Source organism: Dipteris shenzhenensis, chromosome 10 (genome assembly GCF_047967505.1).
Source record: "Dipteris shenzhenensis isolate YYH24624 ecotype China chromosome 10, Dip_SZ_1.0, whole genome shotgun sequence".
Taxonomy (NCBI): Eukaryota; Viridiplantae; Streptophyta; class Polypodiopsida; order Gleicheniales; family Dipteridaceae; genus Dipteris; species Dipteris shenzhenensis.
Window position 1 is genome coordinate 2,253,314 of NC_141605.1, and position 17,109 is coordinate 2,270,422.

General features: G+C 43.3%; 1 protein-coding gene across 3 annotated transcripts in view; it reads right to left on the reverse strand.

Moving 5' to 3' along the window:
- LOC147897255 (6-phosphogluconate dehydrogenase family protein) overlaps positions 1–15,833 on the reverse strand; it is a 162,114-nt gene extending 146,281 nt beyond the window's left edge. The window contains exons 1-2 of one of the 3 annotated variants that reach the window (XM_087380963.1): positions 15,781–15,833; positions 7,875–7,989 (exon numbers count right to left, since the gene is read on the reverse strand). In XM_087380963.1, the coding sequence (XP_087237089.1) occupies positions 7,875–7,989; positions 15,781–15,797 (132 nt within the window). In that variant the 5' untranslated portion in view covers positions 15,798–15,833. Of the gene's footprint in view, positions 1–7,874; positions 7,990–12,174; positions 12,389–15,780 lie in introns of those variants that run through there. The other 2 variants (XM_087380962.1, XM_087380964.1) reach the window with 2 other exon arrangements.
- Between the last annotated feature and the right edge of the window lie 1,276 nt (positions 15,834–17,109).

The window sequence follows — 17,109 nt, forward strand, 5'->3', positions numbered from 1 at the left end:
CTCTGTGTAAAAGGCATCTGGGATCCTGATGTTGGCAGATCGGCCTCTCAAGTGAGGCTCTGAGATAGCCAGAACAACAGGGAAATGGTCTGAGGTGGAAACCCCCGCAGCAATGCATACCGATCCCCCTCTGTCTAGTGCCCAGTCATCTACATAAAATCTGTCAATGCGTGCATGAATAGGCATCTGTTGCCTCCTGTTCGACCAAGAGAACAGGAGGGACTGTGGCTGAATAAGAAAGGCATCATCACACCAAGTATCTCTGCCACAGAAATGGAAAAGGAAGGCATCCCAAGCTGCTCTCTCCAAAGAGTGAAGTCCGCCTTCTCTACCCCTTTTTTGTCTGAAGGTAACTCGACCATGTTAAAGTCACCTCCAATCACCCAAGAATCCACAATGGGGGCCCAGGAGAGCAAGGTCTTCCACATAAGGACACGTTCCCCTCTAATGTTGGAGGCATATAGGTTGAGGAAGCCAACCTTACGTCCTCCAATCAAGAGAATAATCCACTGAGCTCTAGAGGGGATAATGACTCCGTGCCCAACAACTAAGGGGAGAACCGACTGCGAAACTGAAATAGAAGTGCCTCCCCTAGTGCCCAATGCAGGCGACCAAAAAGTATGTCCTGAAAGCAACTTGCCTGACTTGGCACAATCTCTATAATCCAGCTTGTGCTCTTGAATAAATAATATATCAATGGGACCCCCAGTAACACCTGGATGAAGCTGATCCCGGATCAGCTGTCTGCGGCGGCGATGTGGGACGCCACCTAGGCCCTGTATGTTCCAACTGATAATCCTCATCGACGGGAGGATGTAGAGTGGAACACCTTACCCGACCTAGTGGCGGAAACAAACCCCTCAACAGGGAAAGACCTCCTGGATGGAGGGAAGGAACCCAGTGGAGGAAAGTCAATAGGGGAAAGAATCCTGGCACCTGAAGAAGAAGCCCTGTCAATAGGAAATCCAACCACTGGCTCCCCAAAAGTAGCGGGCACAAACTCCTCCTCTGGGAAATCTGAACTCTCTGCCAAGGCTGAAAACGAGTTCCTGTGGAGCAATCCAGACACCGGAGTACGAAGGATCCCTTGTGAGGGAAGAGGATCAACAGTGTAAGCTATCCCCTTCCCCCTGTCCAAGGGAGGGAGTGAGGAAGGCACTCTACCCGGTGTCTGCCCACAGCCGCGGAAATCTCTCCGTCCTCAAGAGGAACATCTGGCAGTGCTGGATCTAAGGAAGAAGCTGCAACTGGGGAGGAGGTCGAAGCTTCAGCGTCTCGGACTGTGCAAGGTGAGACAGGAAGGACAGCTCGAGGTGAAGCAGAGTCTACTAAGGTACCCTCGTGAACTGAAGGAGGGACCTGCACACGTATTGGAACCCACTGTAAAGCGTCGCGTGTGCCTGAGGGAGGTGGGGGTCGAGGAGCAGGACCTGTACCACCCCCCTCATGAGGCCGAGGAATAGGTACTGGACCTGTACCACCACCTGACTGAGCAGGACCGCCACGTGAAGAATGAGGAGCAGGAGCTGGACCTGTACCACCCCTCTGTCGAGGTCGAGGAGCAAGTGCCGGATCTAATCTCCCCCCCTGTCCCCCCTGTCGATGCCCTGAGGCGGTAGCTGTACCAGAGGTCTTCTTAGGCCTTTTCTTCTTTCTGGGACAATCCCTGGCAAAGTGTCCCGAGGTCCTGCAAATCCTGCACTGGTCCTGCCTGCCCGAAATCTCCACTCTCTGGCGAAAAAAGGAACCATCCGGGCGCTGTATCATGACGTGGTCCATCTCGAGGTTAGGATCCTTGCAAAGGACCCTAACTCTAGGAACCCCATCAGCCTTGGTTGCCTCTGCTGCAGTCAAAGGCAACCCAGGGAGGGGTGGGATCTCAGCAACTACGCCAAAATGCTCCCCAATAACAGAAAGAAGTCGATGGTAAACCTGGGGAAGCCCGGGGAACCTGATGAAGAGCGAGAAGAATTTCTTATCTGCCTCAACTGGGTCGAAACCAAGGTGAAAGGCTTCAAAGAAGATCTTCCTGTGTCCCAGGTGTAAAAGCTCGGCCTTCAGCACAGTGCTCGCAGCCTCTGGAGTGTCAAAAACAACCTGGAAGAAACCTCGTCCCAGAAGGCGAACATCTACCAATCGAGGAGCGAGGTCTGGGGGGAGAGCCGCAAGCATCCAGTCTCTGGCTTGGGATCTGGAAGGGTGAGACCCGAAGATGCGTGCTAACAAAGTGGTAGAGCACTCAATCTCTACATCCTTCCTGAGCTGCTGCAACTCGTCTTTAGAGAAAGTGATAGTTTTCGCGGCCGGTGGAGATGGAGTAGGATTGGCTGACGGGGAATCCATCGCCAATCAAGGTGAGGAGGCCGACTCGAACAGAAAAAAAGGCTCCTTCCGTTCCAAAAAAACTGCGAGGGGCAAGGGAGGGGAAAGGAGGCTAGGAGGAAGCAGGGGGGAAGGGGAGGGAAGGAGGAGAGGGGCTAAGGCTGAGAGGGGAGAGGGGCAAGGAGGGAGGGGAAGGGAGAGGAGAAGAAAGGGAGGAGTGAGAGGAAGAGAGGGGGCGGGAGAGCAAGCAGGGAGGGGGCGGGACAGCAGGGGAGGGGGCGGGACAGCAAGGGGGAGGGGGCGGAGGCAGGGAGAGGGAGCGGAGCAGCAGGGGGGAAGGGGCGGAGGCAGGGGGAGAGGGGGAGCAGCAGGGGGGAGGGGACGGAGCAGCAGGGAGAGGGGGCGGGACAGCAGGGGGCAGGGGGGACGGAGCAGCAGGGAGAGGGGGCGGGACAGCAGGGGGCAGGGGGGAGCAGCAGGGGGGAGGGGCGGAGGCAGGGAGAGGGGGCGGAGCAGCAGGGGGGAGGGGACGGAGGCAGGGAGAGGGGGCGGGACAGCAAGGGGGAGGGGGCGGAAGCAGGGAACAGAGGGAGGGAGCGAGGGACAGGCAGGGGGAGGGGGCGGAGCAGCAGGGGGGGAGGGGGGGAAGCAGCAGGGAGGGGCTAGGGACAGGCTGAGGAGGGAGAGAGACAGGCTGAGGGAGGGGGAGCAGCAGGGGAACGGGGAGGAGCAGCAGCTCAGGGTACATATCCGGGAATTTTCGCCTTAATTTCTCTCATGACATGATTTGAGACTTATCTCTACCCTTGGAATGTAGCGTGTCAGGGGTGGGGGCTTGAGATCCCATGGTTGATTGTCATGTTTGTTACTCGGAAGCACACTGTGTTAGTATTATTCAGAACTTTCAGCAAGAAGGAATTAGTGAAACCTGCACAGACTCGGTTTGCTTACATGTTTATTGTGTTAGCAAACTTGTTGGATGAGAGTGTCTACAATGGATTGCGTCATATGGTTGTGAGTGATGAGTACTGCAGGAAGAAAGTATCACGCAGTGTGAAAGCACAACAGGTGTCTTCCATTGTATTGGGTGCCTCATTCTGGCAGGAAGCAAGAGTCATAGTGAAGATATGTGCACCTATTCTGAAGATCCTACGTTTGGCTGATAGGGAAGGAGCTACCATGGGACCTGTATATGAGCTCACTGATCAAATGGTGGAGAAGATACAGACTATAGATGGCATAGACTCCTCCAAGTTGGCTGATGTCAAAGCCTTGTGTGTTAATAGGTGGGATATGATGCAATCTCCTTTACATGCAGCAGCTTTTGTTCTCCATCCTATTTGAAGAGAGAGAAATCTAGATGGTGATAAGGAGGTGCATGATGGGTGGATGGATGTCATTGAGCGGTACACGAAGTATGATGTTGAGAGGTAGGGCATCTTATTTGATGAGTTTGATGTTTACAAGCACATTTGCTTGGGCAATTGCGAAGGATTATAAGAGGATGCACCAAGGGGTGAAGTGGTGGGAGACATTTGGGGCTCACACTCCAAATTTGCAGTAGTTGGCTATTCGAGTGCTCTTGCAAGGGACATGTGCTTCTCCTTGTGAGAGGAACTGGAGCACATTCTCTCTTATACATACCAAAAGAAGGAATAGGCTTCTTCCAAAGAATCCTGAACAATTATAATTTGTGACTGATCTCCAAAATCAAGGAAAGGGGATTTGAGAAGATAGAAGTAACCTTGGAAATGATCAACAAGGAGAAGGATGATGAAAGGCTTCTTGCTTTGCAAGAGACTATAGAGGGAGAAGAGGAGATTCCAGCTGGACCAGCCCCTCTTGTTACAGGAAGGATGAATGTTGTTGCAGCTTCAAGCAGCTCCAGTATTTTGGAGTCCCATGCCGAGGCAGATGAGATTGACAGTGATGAGGAGGAGGAGGAGAGGAGGATGGCACTGATGCTGATGATGATGAGGATGAGGCACAAGATGAGGATGCACCTTGAGGCTTGAGCCTCATTAGTTGTAACTTGTGATGCATTTCAGTTTTGTTTCTTGGCTGTAGCCTGTGCAGGCTGGGAGCCTTTTCAGTTTGTTATATGATGTTTTCCAGCTTGCCTTTGATGTAGTACCTGCAGCCTACAGGGCCCAGGATTCTTTCACTTTTCTAGTACCTACAGACTACTACCTGCTACTTTTGATGATTGATCATGATGTTTTGGTGTCTATCACTATGTATCAGATGACAGAATCCAATGCCTGGACTCTTCATGACTTTAAAATCAATAAAAGTTTGAAGTTTGAAGTTTTGTAGTTCTCTCTCAAGTAAATGTGTACATTCTATATTTTTCTGATTTTTTTGGGGTAAAATTAGGGTCACGTATGATTCAGCCCCAGGGGCTGAACCATACTCCAATCATACTTCCGTACCCGTATGACGTATGCGTATGGTCACGTATGGAAAAAACTATGCTCTCAGGCTAAGCTAAAACTATGAGAGTGATGTAGTGCAAAAGAAATCATAAATAGAAAGAGAAAGAAAATGTCATGATAGAGGCAATGATAACTATTTTACTACAGGAATCTTGCTCAGCCCTGAGAGGAAATGCTAGTGAAATATGTCAGAGAGGGAGTGTACAAATGGCTGCTTAAGAAGATAGTGAACAAATGTGAGAGGAGAGCCTTAAATAGGCCTCACCCTTGAAGAACTGGCCAACCTCGGCTGATCCAACCCAGCCAAGGTCAGGTCTAGTTGGGTTAACCCAACCAAATTCGAGTGTCCTATCTCAGCCTTAACCTGGCCAATCTCCTAGGCCTTATGGCCAGCTCTAATCCTAACCTCACCGGGGGTGGGCTCATCCACAAAGAAGCCCTTACACTCTATTGCATACCTGAGATGCCATCAACTCTAACAGAAACCTTCTTGGGATTACTGACCATATATTGAATGAAGAGGAGGCTCTTCTCTTGGTGCCTTGTCTCAATTAATTCCCACTTCCCGGGATCCCACTGTGAGTACTTTATGAGGACACCTTCATAAAGCCAAAGCCTCCATAAACCCAAGGGAATGCAACCTAGGTTAGGGTTTAGATACCATCCAGAAGCCAAGAACCATTGCTCCACATGACCTACAACCTCCCAAGAGAGGGGTAAAAGGGTGCATGCTAAGAGCTTCCAGATTATTACATGTCGCATCCAGATTCGTCTAAGGAGATGAGGGCTCTACAAAAGCTTGCAGAAGTAAAATCACGTTTTGTCTGTTGCGCTTTCTTTTACAGAGGTTTTGGCTGGGTGGATTATCATTGTGCCATTACCCGTGATTCTTACAGTATGTGGCATATTTTCAGAGTCTAGTAATTGGTTCATTTCATTTGGTATTAGAGCTGAAGGTTGAGGGAGTTGTTATAGAGCTTGGCTAAAGGTCGAGGGAGTTGTTCTAGTAGCTTGGTTGACGACGAATCACTAGATGTTCATGTAACTTTGTGATGGTGAATGAACGCTGTGGTTGGTGACATATCATTGTGCACACGGGTGATTCTCACAAGACAGAGCATTGCGAGATTTACTTTTGTGCGTCGACGTAATAGGTTCAGACAGACGTTGATGAGTCACCTAAATCTGGGACACAAATGGATGTTTAAGGAAAGAGCTTCTTTATGTAAAAAACGAGCTGGAATACATTGATGGGACCTTGGTAATTCGTTTGCAGAAGCTTAGAGCAAAGGAGATTCACTTTAAAGTTGGGAGTCAGATTGTAATCGAGCGATGAGAAACGGGCTTGCTAAGAACGAGCTATAGACTCTATTACATGGTGTGCCTATTTGATCGAGACAACGACAACCTCTAAGAGATATCCTTGAAAAAAAAAAGTCCGCTGCCATATCAGGTACTTGAGCTATCTGTGAAGCGTGATGCTATGAAAACCAATTGCCACACATATGGAGAAGCATGGAATGCACGTCGCGTGGGATGATGGACTGAGTCTGTTCAATTGATGCAAAGGCTGGTGAATGGAACCAATCTCATCACGGACTCTGTCGTTCGTGGATTGCTTTCCTGTTGGAGAGGGACTGCTTAGCCCAAGTGCCTTATTTGCTAGCGCGTGAGATCATGGAAGGGGAATAGGGTCCCAGGTTGTGGGCTCGGAATCCTTCTCTTTGTAGTCCCACATGTGACTAGTCACAAGGCCTTTGCCTTGGGCGACACATGGTGTTTTGAGAGCGCCATATACATACAATGGTCTGAATTGGGAGGTAGGCTGCGCATTTCAATTCTCTTGCCATCTGCAAAAAGCAATTAGACGAAGGCCGGTGTCAAAGGGTTAGATGGCGACCAAGACAAAATATGGATTGGAACGAGGGCAAACAGAATTTACCAGAGAGCTTCCTTTCCTTCCTTACATTTCAATTTGACTGTGTTATGAAATTTTTGAGCTTCTTGATTGCAGCAATAGGTATCTCCAGTTATTTTGGTGGTGCAAGCATAGGGAAAAGAATATTAGCTTTGGTTGTCAATATTTAGATTATGCATGTATAGCAAAGGAGTTTTGGAGTTCGCATAGTTTTTTTTTTTAATAACAACAACCAACCTTGATAAGGTTAAACCTTTTAAGTCTAAGACAAGCCAAGCAAGCAAAGCCAGCTAAGAGTCCTTCTAAACCAAGCATCACCATTGAGGTGAAAAGAAAAGTACCTTTACTGGTAGCCCGGGCTTGGTCAAAATATTCTTTGACCCCAAAACAAAAAGAGAGAGCAAGGAGAGAAGGCTTGTGCTTTGGTTGCCTTCAACCTCACCAGTGGAAGGATTATCCACGAAACAAGAAGTGCGACGTGGAGATGAAGAGCACTTAGTTAAAGGGATTGTATCATGTGTTAGTGAATATATTGGTTGGCAACCAAGGTTCTTGTCACCAAGGAAACGTGAGTGGATCTCAGGAAGAAACTTCTTACAGGCGCCCTACATATCTAGACAAACTACTGCATCAAAGAAATCCCAATTCCCACCCAGTCCTACCTAGCACGCACTTGGACCTAGAGGTATCTAGCAGTAAAAACCCGCTTCTATAACCCATAACCAAAAGCAAAGGGGGGGGGGGATTGGTGTTCTCCAACCCCCTCATGCGGTCAGCTCCTTTACCCATGAGGAGGAGGGCACATCATCAGAATTCCAACTGAGGGGTTGCACATGCCCACCTTGCTGCCATCCAGGGAACAGGCATAGAGTGAGTCCACAAGTGCGAGGTGAGGTGAAAGATAATATTGGAAAGAGGGAAAGTCTAGGAGAAGTAGTACAATTCAACAAGTTGTTAAATAATGGAATAGCTAGTACCAAGCTCCAATCATATCATAATCTAAAACAAAACATTAAAAATCAGAATAATCATGATGTTGGAATAAAAGTAACCTGAAAACTTTTCTCAATTTTTTTCTTGGGGTGTGTGTTGGTGGGGGGGGGATGAAATGAAATGCTTGTATCAAAGTCTATGAAAGACCCGTTAGGATGTGCGTGTGTGTGAGACAGTGAGAGAGAGAGAGAGAGAGAGAGAGAGACTGCGTCAGCAGATGGAAGCATTGTGATCACAACATCACTTGCTTCTGCCACTTCTGATGGCAATTTTACTGACATTGCTCCTCGTTTAGAATAAAGGTCTGCAACAGCTTCATTCCTGAAAACATTGAATTGGGACAAAGAATATATTACATAAATAGAAAGAGCCCTTCCCTTTCTTCACGTGCTCTTTTATCTGACTCTATGCTATTCGCTTTCCAAAAAATCAAATTCAAAAATTCAAGCAAAGCAGTACACAAAATTTGCATAGGGGATGATTTCCATAGCATTTAAGGAGTGATATCGTGTATCTTCATCCAGTGGTCCCATTTCGAAATCGGAACAAGATGGGCTGAGCTGCTCCCTATCATCGCTCCTCCCTCCACCTGCTGCCCCCCTTGCTGCCTCCTCCACCTGCTGCCTCCCCCTTCGCTTGCTGCCTCCCCATCTGCCTATTGCCTCCCCACACCCCTCCCATCCCCCTCCCTTCCCGCTAGAGCCCGTCCCCCCAACCCTCCCCTCGCCTCCCCCCTCCCCTTCTACCTCTACCTCTCCCTCTACCTCTCTCCCCTCCTACCCACCCCTCTTTCCCCCACTCATCTCCTTCCGCCTCTCTTGCTGCCTCCCTCTCCACCTGTTGCCTCCCCCCCAGCCTCTCCCCCTTCACCTCTCTCCCCTCCCCTCCACCTCTCTCCTCTTCCCCTCCCTCTCGTCTTTTGCCTACCTCTATACCCTACTGCCCCTTCCCTCCCTCCCATCTCTTGCTTCCCCCTCTCCCTCCCTCCCTTCCTCTCCGCCGCATCCTTCCTCTCTCCGTAATGGATGGATTTTAACATTGCTTAAGTTGGCCTTCCATCTTTGATTGGCAAATGGCTACTCATTCAGTCACTGCTGATTGCCTTCTACCAGGTGCAAGAACATGCATTTTCTCTAGGATGAGCTGCATTGCAGCTTCAGAATAAGGTGGAATTTGAGATCTCCACTGCCCTCTTTGCACGCATCCATGAGTCTCACCCCTCCACGACGCAAGCTAGGGACTGGATACTTGCTGCCTTGCCTTGAGACCTTGACCTCCAACGGCCTATCAGGTGTTCACTTCTTGGGGTGAGGTTTTTCAAGTGGTTTTTTATCCTCCTAGATTCACAAATACAGTGCTCGAGGCTAGCCCATTGACACATGGTTCCAAGAAGAGTTTCTCTCACCTTTTTCACTAGGCTTCGGCCTAGTGCAGGAGGACAGACGGGTAAATTCACTCTGTATCAAATTCCCCAGTCTTTCTCAAGTCTGCCATCGAATCCTCGCCACAATTGGAGCTGCCTTGGTTTGGTCACAGAGATCCTGCCTCTCCTTTGGTTTACTCTCTTCCGCAACAGAGGCTATCATGTCCGATGGGGTTCCCAAAGTTTGGATCATCGACCTTTAACGGATACAAAGAGATCAATCCGCATTTCAATGAAACTCCTAAAGTTTACAAACCGATGCAATTTAATGCATCAGCCACCACATTAGCGGCACCCCTTCAGTATCGGATTTCAAAGTCCAAACCTTGCAAAAGCTTAGACCATTGAACCCTTACGGCTTTGCAAATCTTAAGTATTACAAAAGTACTTGAGTGATGTGTTATCCACACACAATACAAACTAAGAGCCATATAAGTAATGCCTTTTCTACTTTAACGCATGAACTACAACAAATAGCTCATCTTCATACATAAGATATTTAACCTACACTGGTGTCAGCTTTTGACTAATAAAAGCCACATGTTGAACATCTTGGAACAAGGCTGCACGAATAGCATAATCACTAGCATTTATCTGAACCACAAATGATATACTTGGATTCACGATATGCAACATAGGCGCAACACCACATGCTAATTCCTTAAGCATGCATCCAGAGCATCTGTGTAAACAACAGGTCTATACTAATTGTCTTTGTAAGGAATTTCTTTCTCTCCTCTTGGAGAGAGGTAGTAGTGGAATACATGAGTACTCACGGATAAAAGTCTGAAAATTTGATTGAATCCTAAAAGGGATCTCAAATCTGTGACAATATGAGATAATAGCCACTCTTTAACTACCCATAACCATTTTTATGTCAATATGGATACTGTTAATGGAAATAATGTGGGCAAAATATAATGGTTTTCTTCACCCCTTCAAAGAATAGTCTACCTTGAGATGTTCAATATGGTTAGATAAGCTACAAGTATGTCATAGAGGAATATGATGACAAACTTTCCCAGCTATGGACGAAATATATTGTTCATCATTTGTTGGAATGTAGCGGATGCATTCATAAGTCCAAGTGAAAAACTAAAAACTCATAATGTCCATACAGTGTATGAAACCCTATCTTAGGACATCCTCCTTCCTAATACAAATCTGATGAAACCCGTATGTAGATCAAGCTTGGCCATATATGTTGCACCATATAAATGATCTATAAGGTCATCCGTCTTAGATTCTTGGACAAAGAATATTTATTTTTCATGGTCACTTTAGTAAGAACTATATAGTCCACACTCATGCGCATGGTGCTATCCTTTTAGGGAGATTTATTGGGACAAATATGTCCCATAGGAGCAAATCCCAACAATTGCCAGCGATTTCATCCTCTCCAAGTCTTATATGGTGGTTTGAAATTTAGCTAAGCTCTAGGGAGAAGCTCTACCTTATGGTCCATGCTCCACTGAGGTGGAACACCATAAGGTAGCTCAAGTGGAAACACATATTAATAGACTCTAGAGCAGCCATGATGCTTCAGAATCCACTGACAATTGAACAGGTGCATCTGAATCAATTTGAGCTAGCTTACACTTACTTGGCTAGTTTGCATTAAAAGTTACTAGCTAGTTCATGTTGGGACATCAAAAAATCGATCTTCATAGATTTGAACACTAGGATTGCAAAGCTGTCCCTGGCACGTGCTCTTTGCATGGTGTTTGTGGGTAATCAGATAGCAAAACTCTTAAATCAAGAAAGCTATCATGTTATTGTGTTGCTTGTATACAGGAACAATGGAAAAGATGCAAGACCAAAGCACACGTTATAGGGGTGGGTGGGTGGGTGGGTGTGTGTGTGTGTGTGCTGCTCCACGGCTATTAGCTGCAGATGTTTGGCTCCGCGGGAGTCCGTGCCTCAAATTTTTTTGGCATTGCTCCCACAGCGGAGATTTCTTGGGTCTCCTTGGCAGGGTTTGAGAACTAGATTTCCTAAAGCTACCTTTGAGAAGTTTTTTTGGCTTTTTGGGATTCACCCACCCAAATAGGAGTTTGATCTATTTATCACTTGGGTTCGCTACCAGGCACTCTGGACTCTAGGAAAGGATAGAAATCATAGTCTTTTTTTATCCTCCTTTCTCTACTTTCTCTTTTTCCAGGCGCTCCTTGCAGCAATCTCTCTAACACACACATACACACACACATATACAACTACTAATCTTTCTCAACATACACACCCACACACTAGCACCCTTTATATTTCTCAAAAACTGATACATTGCTTTGTTTGATGCACATCACCTAGATTACATCATATTGATAATGGACTCTATGCAAACTTCGATGTAATGGCAATTTTTCCAATGACCTTTGAATTTATTGGTACCTTCTATACTTTAGAAGATGTAACTGTTTATCATGGCTATGTGCTATCAATCCACTCTCCTTTTTTTTATAATCCTCAATTTATGGTTGCCAAATTGTAGTCACACATATCCCGGTGCATACCGTGAGGATATGGCATCAGTACTTTGTGGCACTGATTATGATGTAACTATTGATTTATGCAAATTTTTAAGTTATCTTATATTATTTCTATGATTTTTTGAGTCCTTTAAAGTTTATTTTAGTAATGTGTGTAAACTTTTCACATTATACCTAACCTTATTGACAATGCTAAACATGGTTAGTTAAAAATACCTACGTAGGGATAATTTGGATAAGGCAAGAATAAGTGGCATACCTACTTTAAGAGCTACCTTTAATCTACTCGGTGGCATCCTGCCTATTTAATAATCCTCCAACCCCCTTACCTAGCCTCCACTAGTGACTACCTTAGCTTCCTGTTGCTTCCACTTGTCGTCTCCCTCTACCTTTCAGCTATGGCTTCTACTCAGGTTCGCTCCTAATCCCCTTATCCTACTTCTGTCATCTCGCCACCACACTTTGGTATTTGCGTGTCCCTTCCCCTCTATACTTTCTCTTCACGTTATGCCTCCCACATTCTGACTATCTCCTCTTACCGCTTACTGTGTGCGCCCTTCTCCGTAGCCTTACGCCTTCCTGATACAGATCACTTACCTCTGATGCTTGTCAGCCGTTCGTTGCCACCTTGATCTCTCCCAGCTCGCTCACCTACTAGACGCCGCTCAACCCGTCATTCCTTGTCCAGTACATGTCTGGTCGTTGCCAGACCCTTTACTTCATAGTTGTGTACCTTAGAGTGAACGTGGCGTCTGCTTCTGCTCCCTCTGTCTCCCATTGGACGCAACCTCTCAGAGCTCTCTCGCGTTATTTCCTGCGACCACTTTTCTCCCTCAAGCCTACAAGTCATGCATGAACTCCATGCTTGAGTCGTGAAATTTTTCCTTGCAACCTTTCGCCACACACTATATTGAGAACTGGTAGCTCTACATGTGCATCCTATAACGTGATAATACTTCTCTTTGATAATCGACCGTGCTTAGCAGGACTCTCTGATGGCGCACTTTCCCTTCCTATTAATCCGCTATTATGATGACTCTCACACACTGAATTGTATACGGGTCTCTCTCCTTCTCCACTTCTACGTATAGTACTCTCACATGCATGATTGCCTCGCATATTCTTCTATGTAGAGTATTGAATTTCTACTGATCTATCCAACTAGTGCGCAATATGCTTAGCAGATACAAGCTTCGACTTTTGCTAACTTTTACAGCTAGCTTGCAACATACGTAGCATCTATTCCTGCTATATCTTTACTAACTGTCCTTGTTAACCCTATGCAATCTTTTTTACATTTACATCCTAATCTTACATATAGACTAACCTTTGGCTAACCTATTTGTTACCCACTAATTCCTATGCCTCACATATTCTTCTACGTAGAGTATTCGATTTCTGCTGACCTAGCTAGCTAGTGCGCAAAATACTTAGCAGATACAAGCTTCGATTTTTGCTAAATTTTTCAGCTAGCTTGCAGCATACATAGCATCTGCTTCTAAACTATTCTTGCTATATCTTTACTAACCGTCCTTCTTAATCCTATGCTAACCTTTTTTACACTTATATGCTAACCTTACTTATTGTTAACCTCACATGTAGACTAATCTTTGGCTAACCTTTTAATTTACTTAGTATTTCTATAATACTTTATGCTTTTCTTTCAATAATCTATTTAATATCCTACGTTGTGAGCTTATCCATTTAAAATTAAAGTTTATTTTATAACCTTGTTCCTCATATCTTAGCATAGGCTATTATTTTCTTTTAAATAAGAGAAATTATTCTTATAATCTTGTGCTTATATGATTATTAATAGAAAAATTTGAGATTGAATATCCCTCCGTATAAAAAGACTACTAGAATGTCAGTTATCCTGGACCCTGTCAAAATATCCCTCATCAACCAAAGGATTGAGAATGCTCGAAAAGAATCTGAGAAAATTGAAAAAAATATTAAGAATAGAGCTTAACTTCCTAAAAAAGCCAAGACTCTTTTCAAATAATGGTGGATATCTATTTATATTTTCTTTATACATTAGTTTTTGTTGCCTGAGCAATTGCATACTTGATGTTTTTTTATTTGTGATAACAGCAATAATAAGCGTGGGAGGAATGCTTGGATACATGTCACCCATTCAATGATCATGAAAGTTGTAAATTTGATTATTGTCTGATTGCGTGACAGGTGTAGTTCCTTCTTTCTCGAATAATTGACATCAAGTATGCAATTACCCTGACCGCACTACCGCTATCTCTTTGTCATTACCTTAATTATTATATTGATCTTTTTATTTTTGTAATCAAATACTAATTTATTTATTTATTTTTATTAAAATATTATCGTTTTTCTCTCCTCATTTTTAATAATAGTATCTTTAAATTTTACTACTTTGAATTAAATGTATGATTCAATGATGTGATGGGATATTGAATTGTCTACACACATATAATTTTTTCAAGTAGCCTTTGATCGAGCTACTACTATACATTTCTTTCAAAAGATATTAATGTTTCCCCTCTCTTTATACTTGCTATGCTAACCTTATCCTCTTTTACAGATTCATTGGATCCCTTCTCTTGCGTGCTGGGATATGCGACAACTAATGTCAATCTATGCATTCCCCTTATCGGCATTCAATGCATCTTGTCTTGTTTTAAGGAATCGGATTTTCACAAAAAACTTTTAGATTTTGAAAAAAAAGCCTCTTAAAAAGACCCCCTCTGTCTTTTCTATTGCATCTGTTAATAACTGGATTGCATTTTTGGTTGCCTCTAAATGAGATCTCTCAAAGACTTCTAAAAATCTCTCAAAGACTTCTAAAAATACTTTCTCTGGAAGATTGAAATCAAATAATTTATTTATAAAAAAAAGATGGATAAATCTTTTACTTTTATCTTTCTTTTTCTTAAAGCTTAGTAACCCATTAGGATTTTTAGTAATAAATCTCACATCATCATTGTCAGGACTGAAATCAAGTGCTCTGGTAGTATCACTGAATTCTTCCGATCCTCGAAACATCCTTGGCTTCTATGATAGAGAGCTAGGGATAATGGAGAACCTTTTAGATTCTTTTCCCTTGGTTAGTTTGAGAATTACTTCAATTGAGTTGGAAACATGTGTATTTAGTAAGTGAGAAAGCAAGGGGAAGTTCGGGATGTACAGAGCAAGATTGTGGGCTGCCTTTAACATGTATTCATGGAATCAAAAGTAGACCAAGAGTACAGTACGAATTTTGGATGAAAAAGAAGCCACCCAACCAAAAAATGCATACACTTTAGCTGGTCCCGAGGAGAAAGAAAAAAAGTGAGAGGTTTCAAAACACGTACCAAAGGAGGTAATCAAACCAAATGATAGAAGCAGAGCATGATGAATTAGGATTAGTTTTTTTACATTGACGTTTGAGAAAGGACCTAAGTGTGTTTCAGCAATTTTTAAGAAACTTTTTGGATTCACGGCTTTTGTCTTGATTGATTGATCATTTAGTTCTAGCAATAAGGACAGAGCTAGAACATTTTGAAGAATCTATATCTGAAAGTTTGATTTGACTAAGTTCAAAGCAAAAGTCATTCGATAGTAAATGTTTAGCTTGGATAGCAGCTTGATTTACAGTAATCAATAAACTCAGAAGAGAAACTACAAATCAAAGCAAGAGAAGTAATAGAAAAAAGGACACTATGATTTAGAACCTCAAAATTCCATAGCTTATGGTCTAACCTAATAGAGTATAGCTCAAGTTGACGAGGGGGAGGGAGAGGAATGACACCTGAGAAGGCTTGGGATATACCTTTCTAGCAGGAAGCAGAGAGTGGCTGGGAAGTCAGGGATGAAAGGATCTCGTTTTCCTCATTATCTAATAGATCAAAGTCGACAAGAGAATTAACAATATCAAGAGCATTTTTTATTTTTATAGAGATAGGAGGAATGTTATTTAATTGAAAGGGTTTGTTGACAATAGAGAGAGAGTTGAAAAATAAAAATTCAGGTCACAAGAATCTTGAGAGTCAATGATAGAAAGAGAAGAGAGTAGTTTATTGAATGCTTATAGAAAATCTAGCTGATCTCGTTTACAAATGCAATCCAGTCATAAACAGATGCAATAGAAAAGACAAAGGGAGTCTTTTCAAGAGGCTCCTTTTTCAAAATCTAAAAGTTTTTTGTGAAAATCCGACCCCTTATAACAAGACAAGATACATTGAGTACCGATAGGGGAAATGCATAGATTCACATTAGTTGCCGCCTATCCCAGCTTAACAAGAGAAGAGATCCAATGAATCTGCAAAAGAGGATAAGGTTAGCATAGCAAGTATAAAGAGAGGAAAAGCATTGATGTTTTTTGAAAGAAAAGTATAGTAGTAGCCCAACCAAAGCATACATGAAAAAATTATGTATGTGTAGATAATTCAATATCCTATCACATCATTGAACCATATATTTAATTCAAAGTAGTAAAATTTAAAGATACTATTATTAAAAAATGAGAATTAAAAAACGATAACATTTTAATCAATATTTGAAAAAAAAATTAATATTTGATTACAAAAATAAAAAGATCAATATAATAATCAAGGTAATAATAAAGGAATAACAGTAGTACGATCAAGATAATTGCATACTTAATGTCAATTATTCGAGAAAGAAGAAACTGTATCTACCACGCAACCAGACAATAATCAAAGTTACAACTTACATGATAATTGAATGAGTGACATGTATCCAAGCATTCCTCCCACGCTTCTTATTGCTGTCATCATAAATAAAAAAACATCAAGTATGCAATTGCCCAGGCAACAAAAACTAATGTATAAAGAAAATATAAATGAACATCCACCATTATTTGAAAAGAGTCTTGGGTTTTTTAGAAGTTAAGCTCTATTCTTAATATTTTCTTCAATTTTCTCATATTCTTTTCGAGCATTCTCAATCCTTTGGTTGATGAGGGATATTTACATGTATACTCTTAGAGAGGATGTTGCCAAGGCTAAAAGCACCTATCAGAGCTTGACAGAAATTAGTCACTTCTGGGATTCATCTCATGCTCAGGCTACTTGCCTATGTCACAATGTAATGACTATAAGAAGGTGGAGAAGTGGGGATACAGGGATTTCACTGGTAAGGGTTGCTCCTCCAAAGGATTTTTTAAAAGGCTTGCACTATAAGAGACAAAGTAAAATATTTGTTGGGTTAAAAATGTGGATGGTTCCTGGACAAAATCAAGGGCACAACTTACATAGGCATGTGTTAGCCACTATGCTAAATAGTTTGGGAATTTTGTTTCTCCGCCACATGTTGTGATGTCCGCACGACACAAACCTCTCCAACATGTCAGTCCAATTCTGTCTCCTCATCACGCCATGCAAAATGGAAGCTCCTTTCAAAGTATAATGAATAGGTTGCCATCAGATCATGTGGCAAATGGAAATCTCCGGGTTGAGACGGTTTCATTGTGGATTTCTTCCTGTACTATCGAGATGTCATTTCGCACTTTTATACATGATTAATCATGCTTGGGAAACCCAACAAATGCCAGCT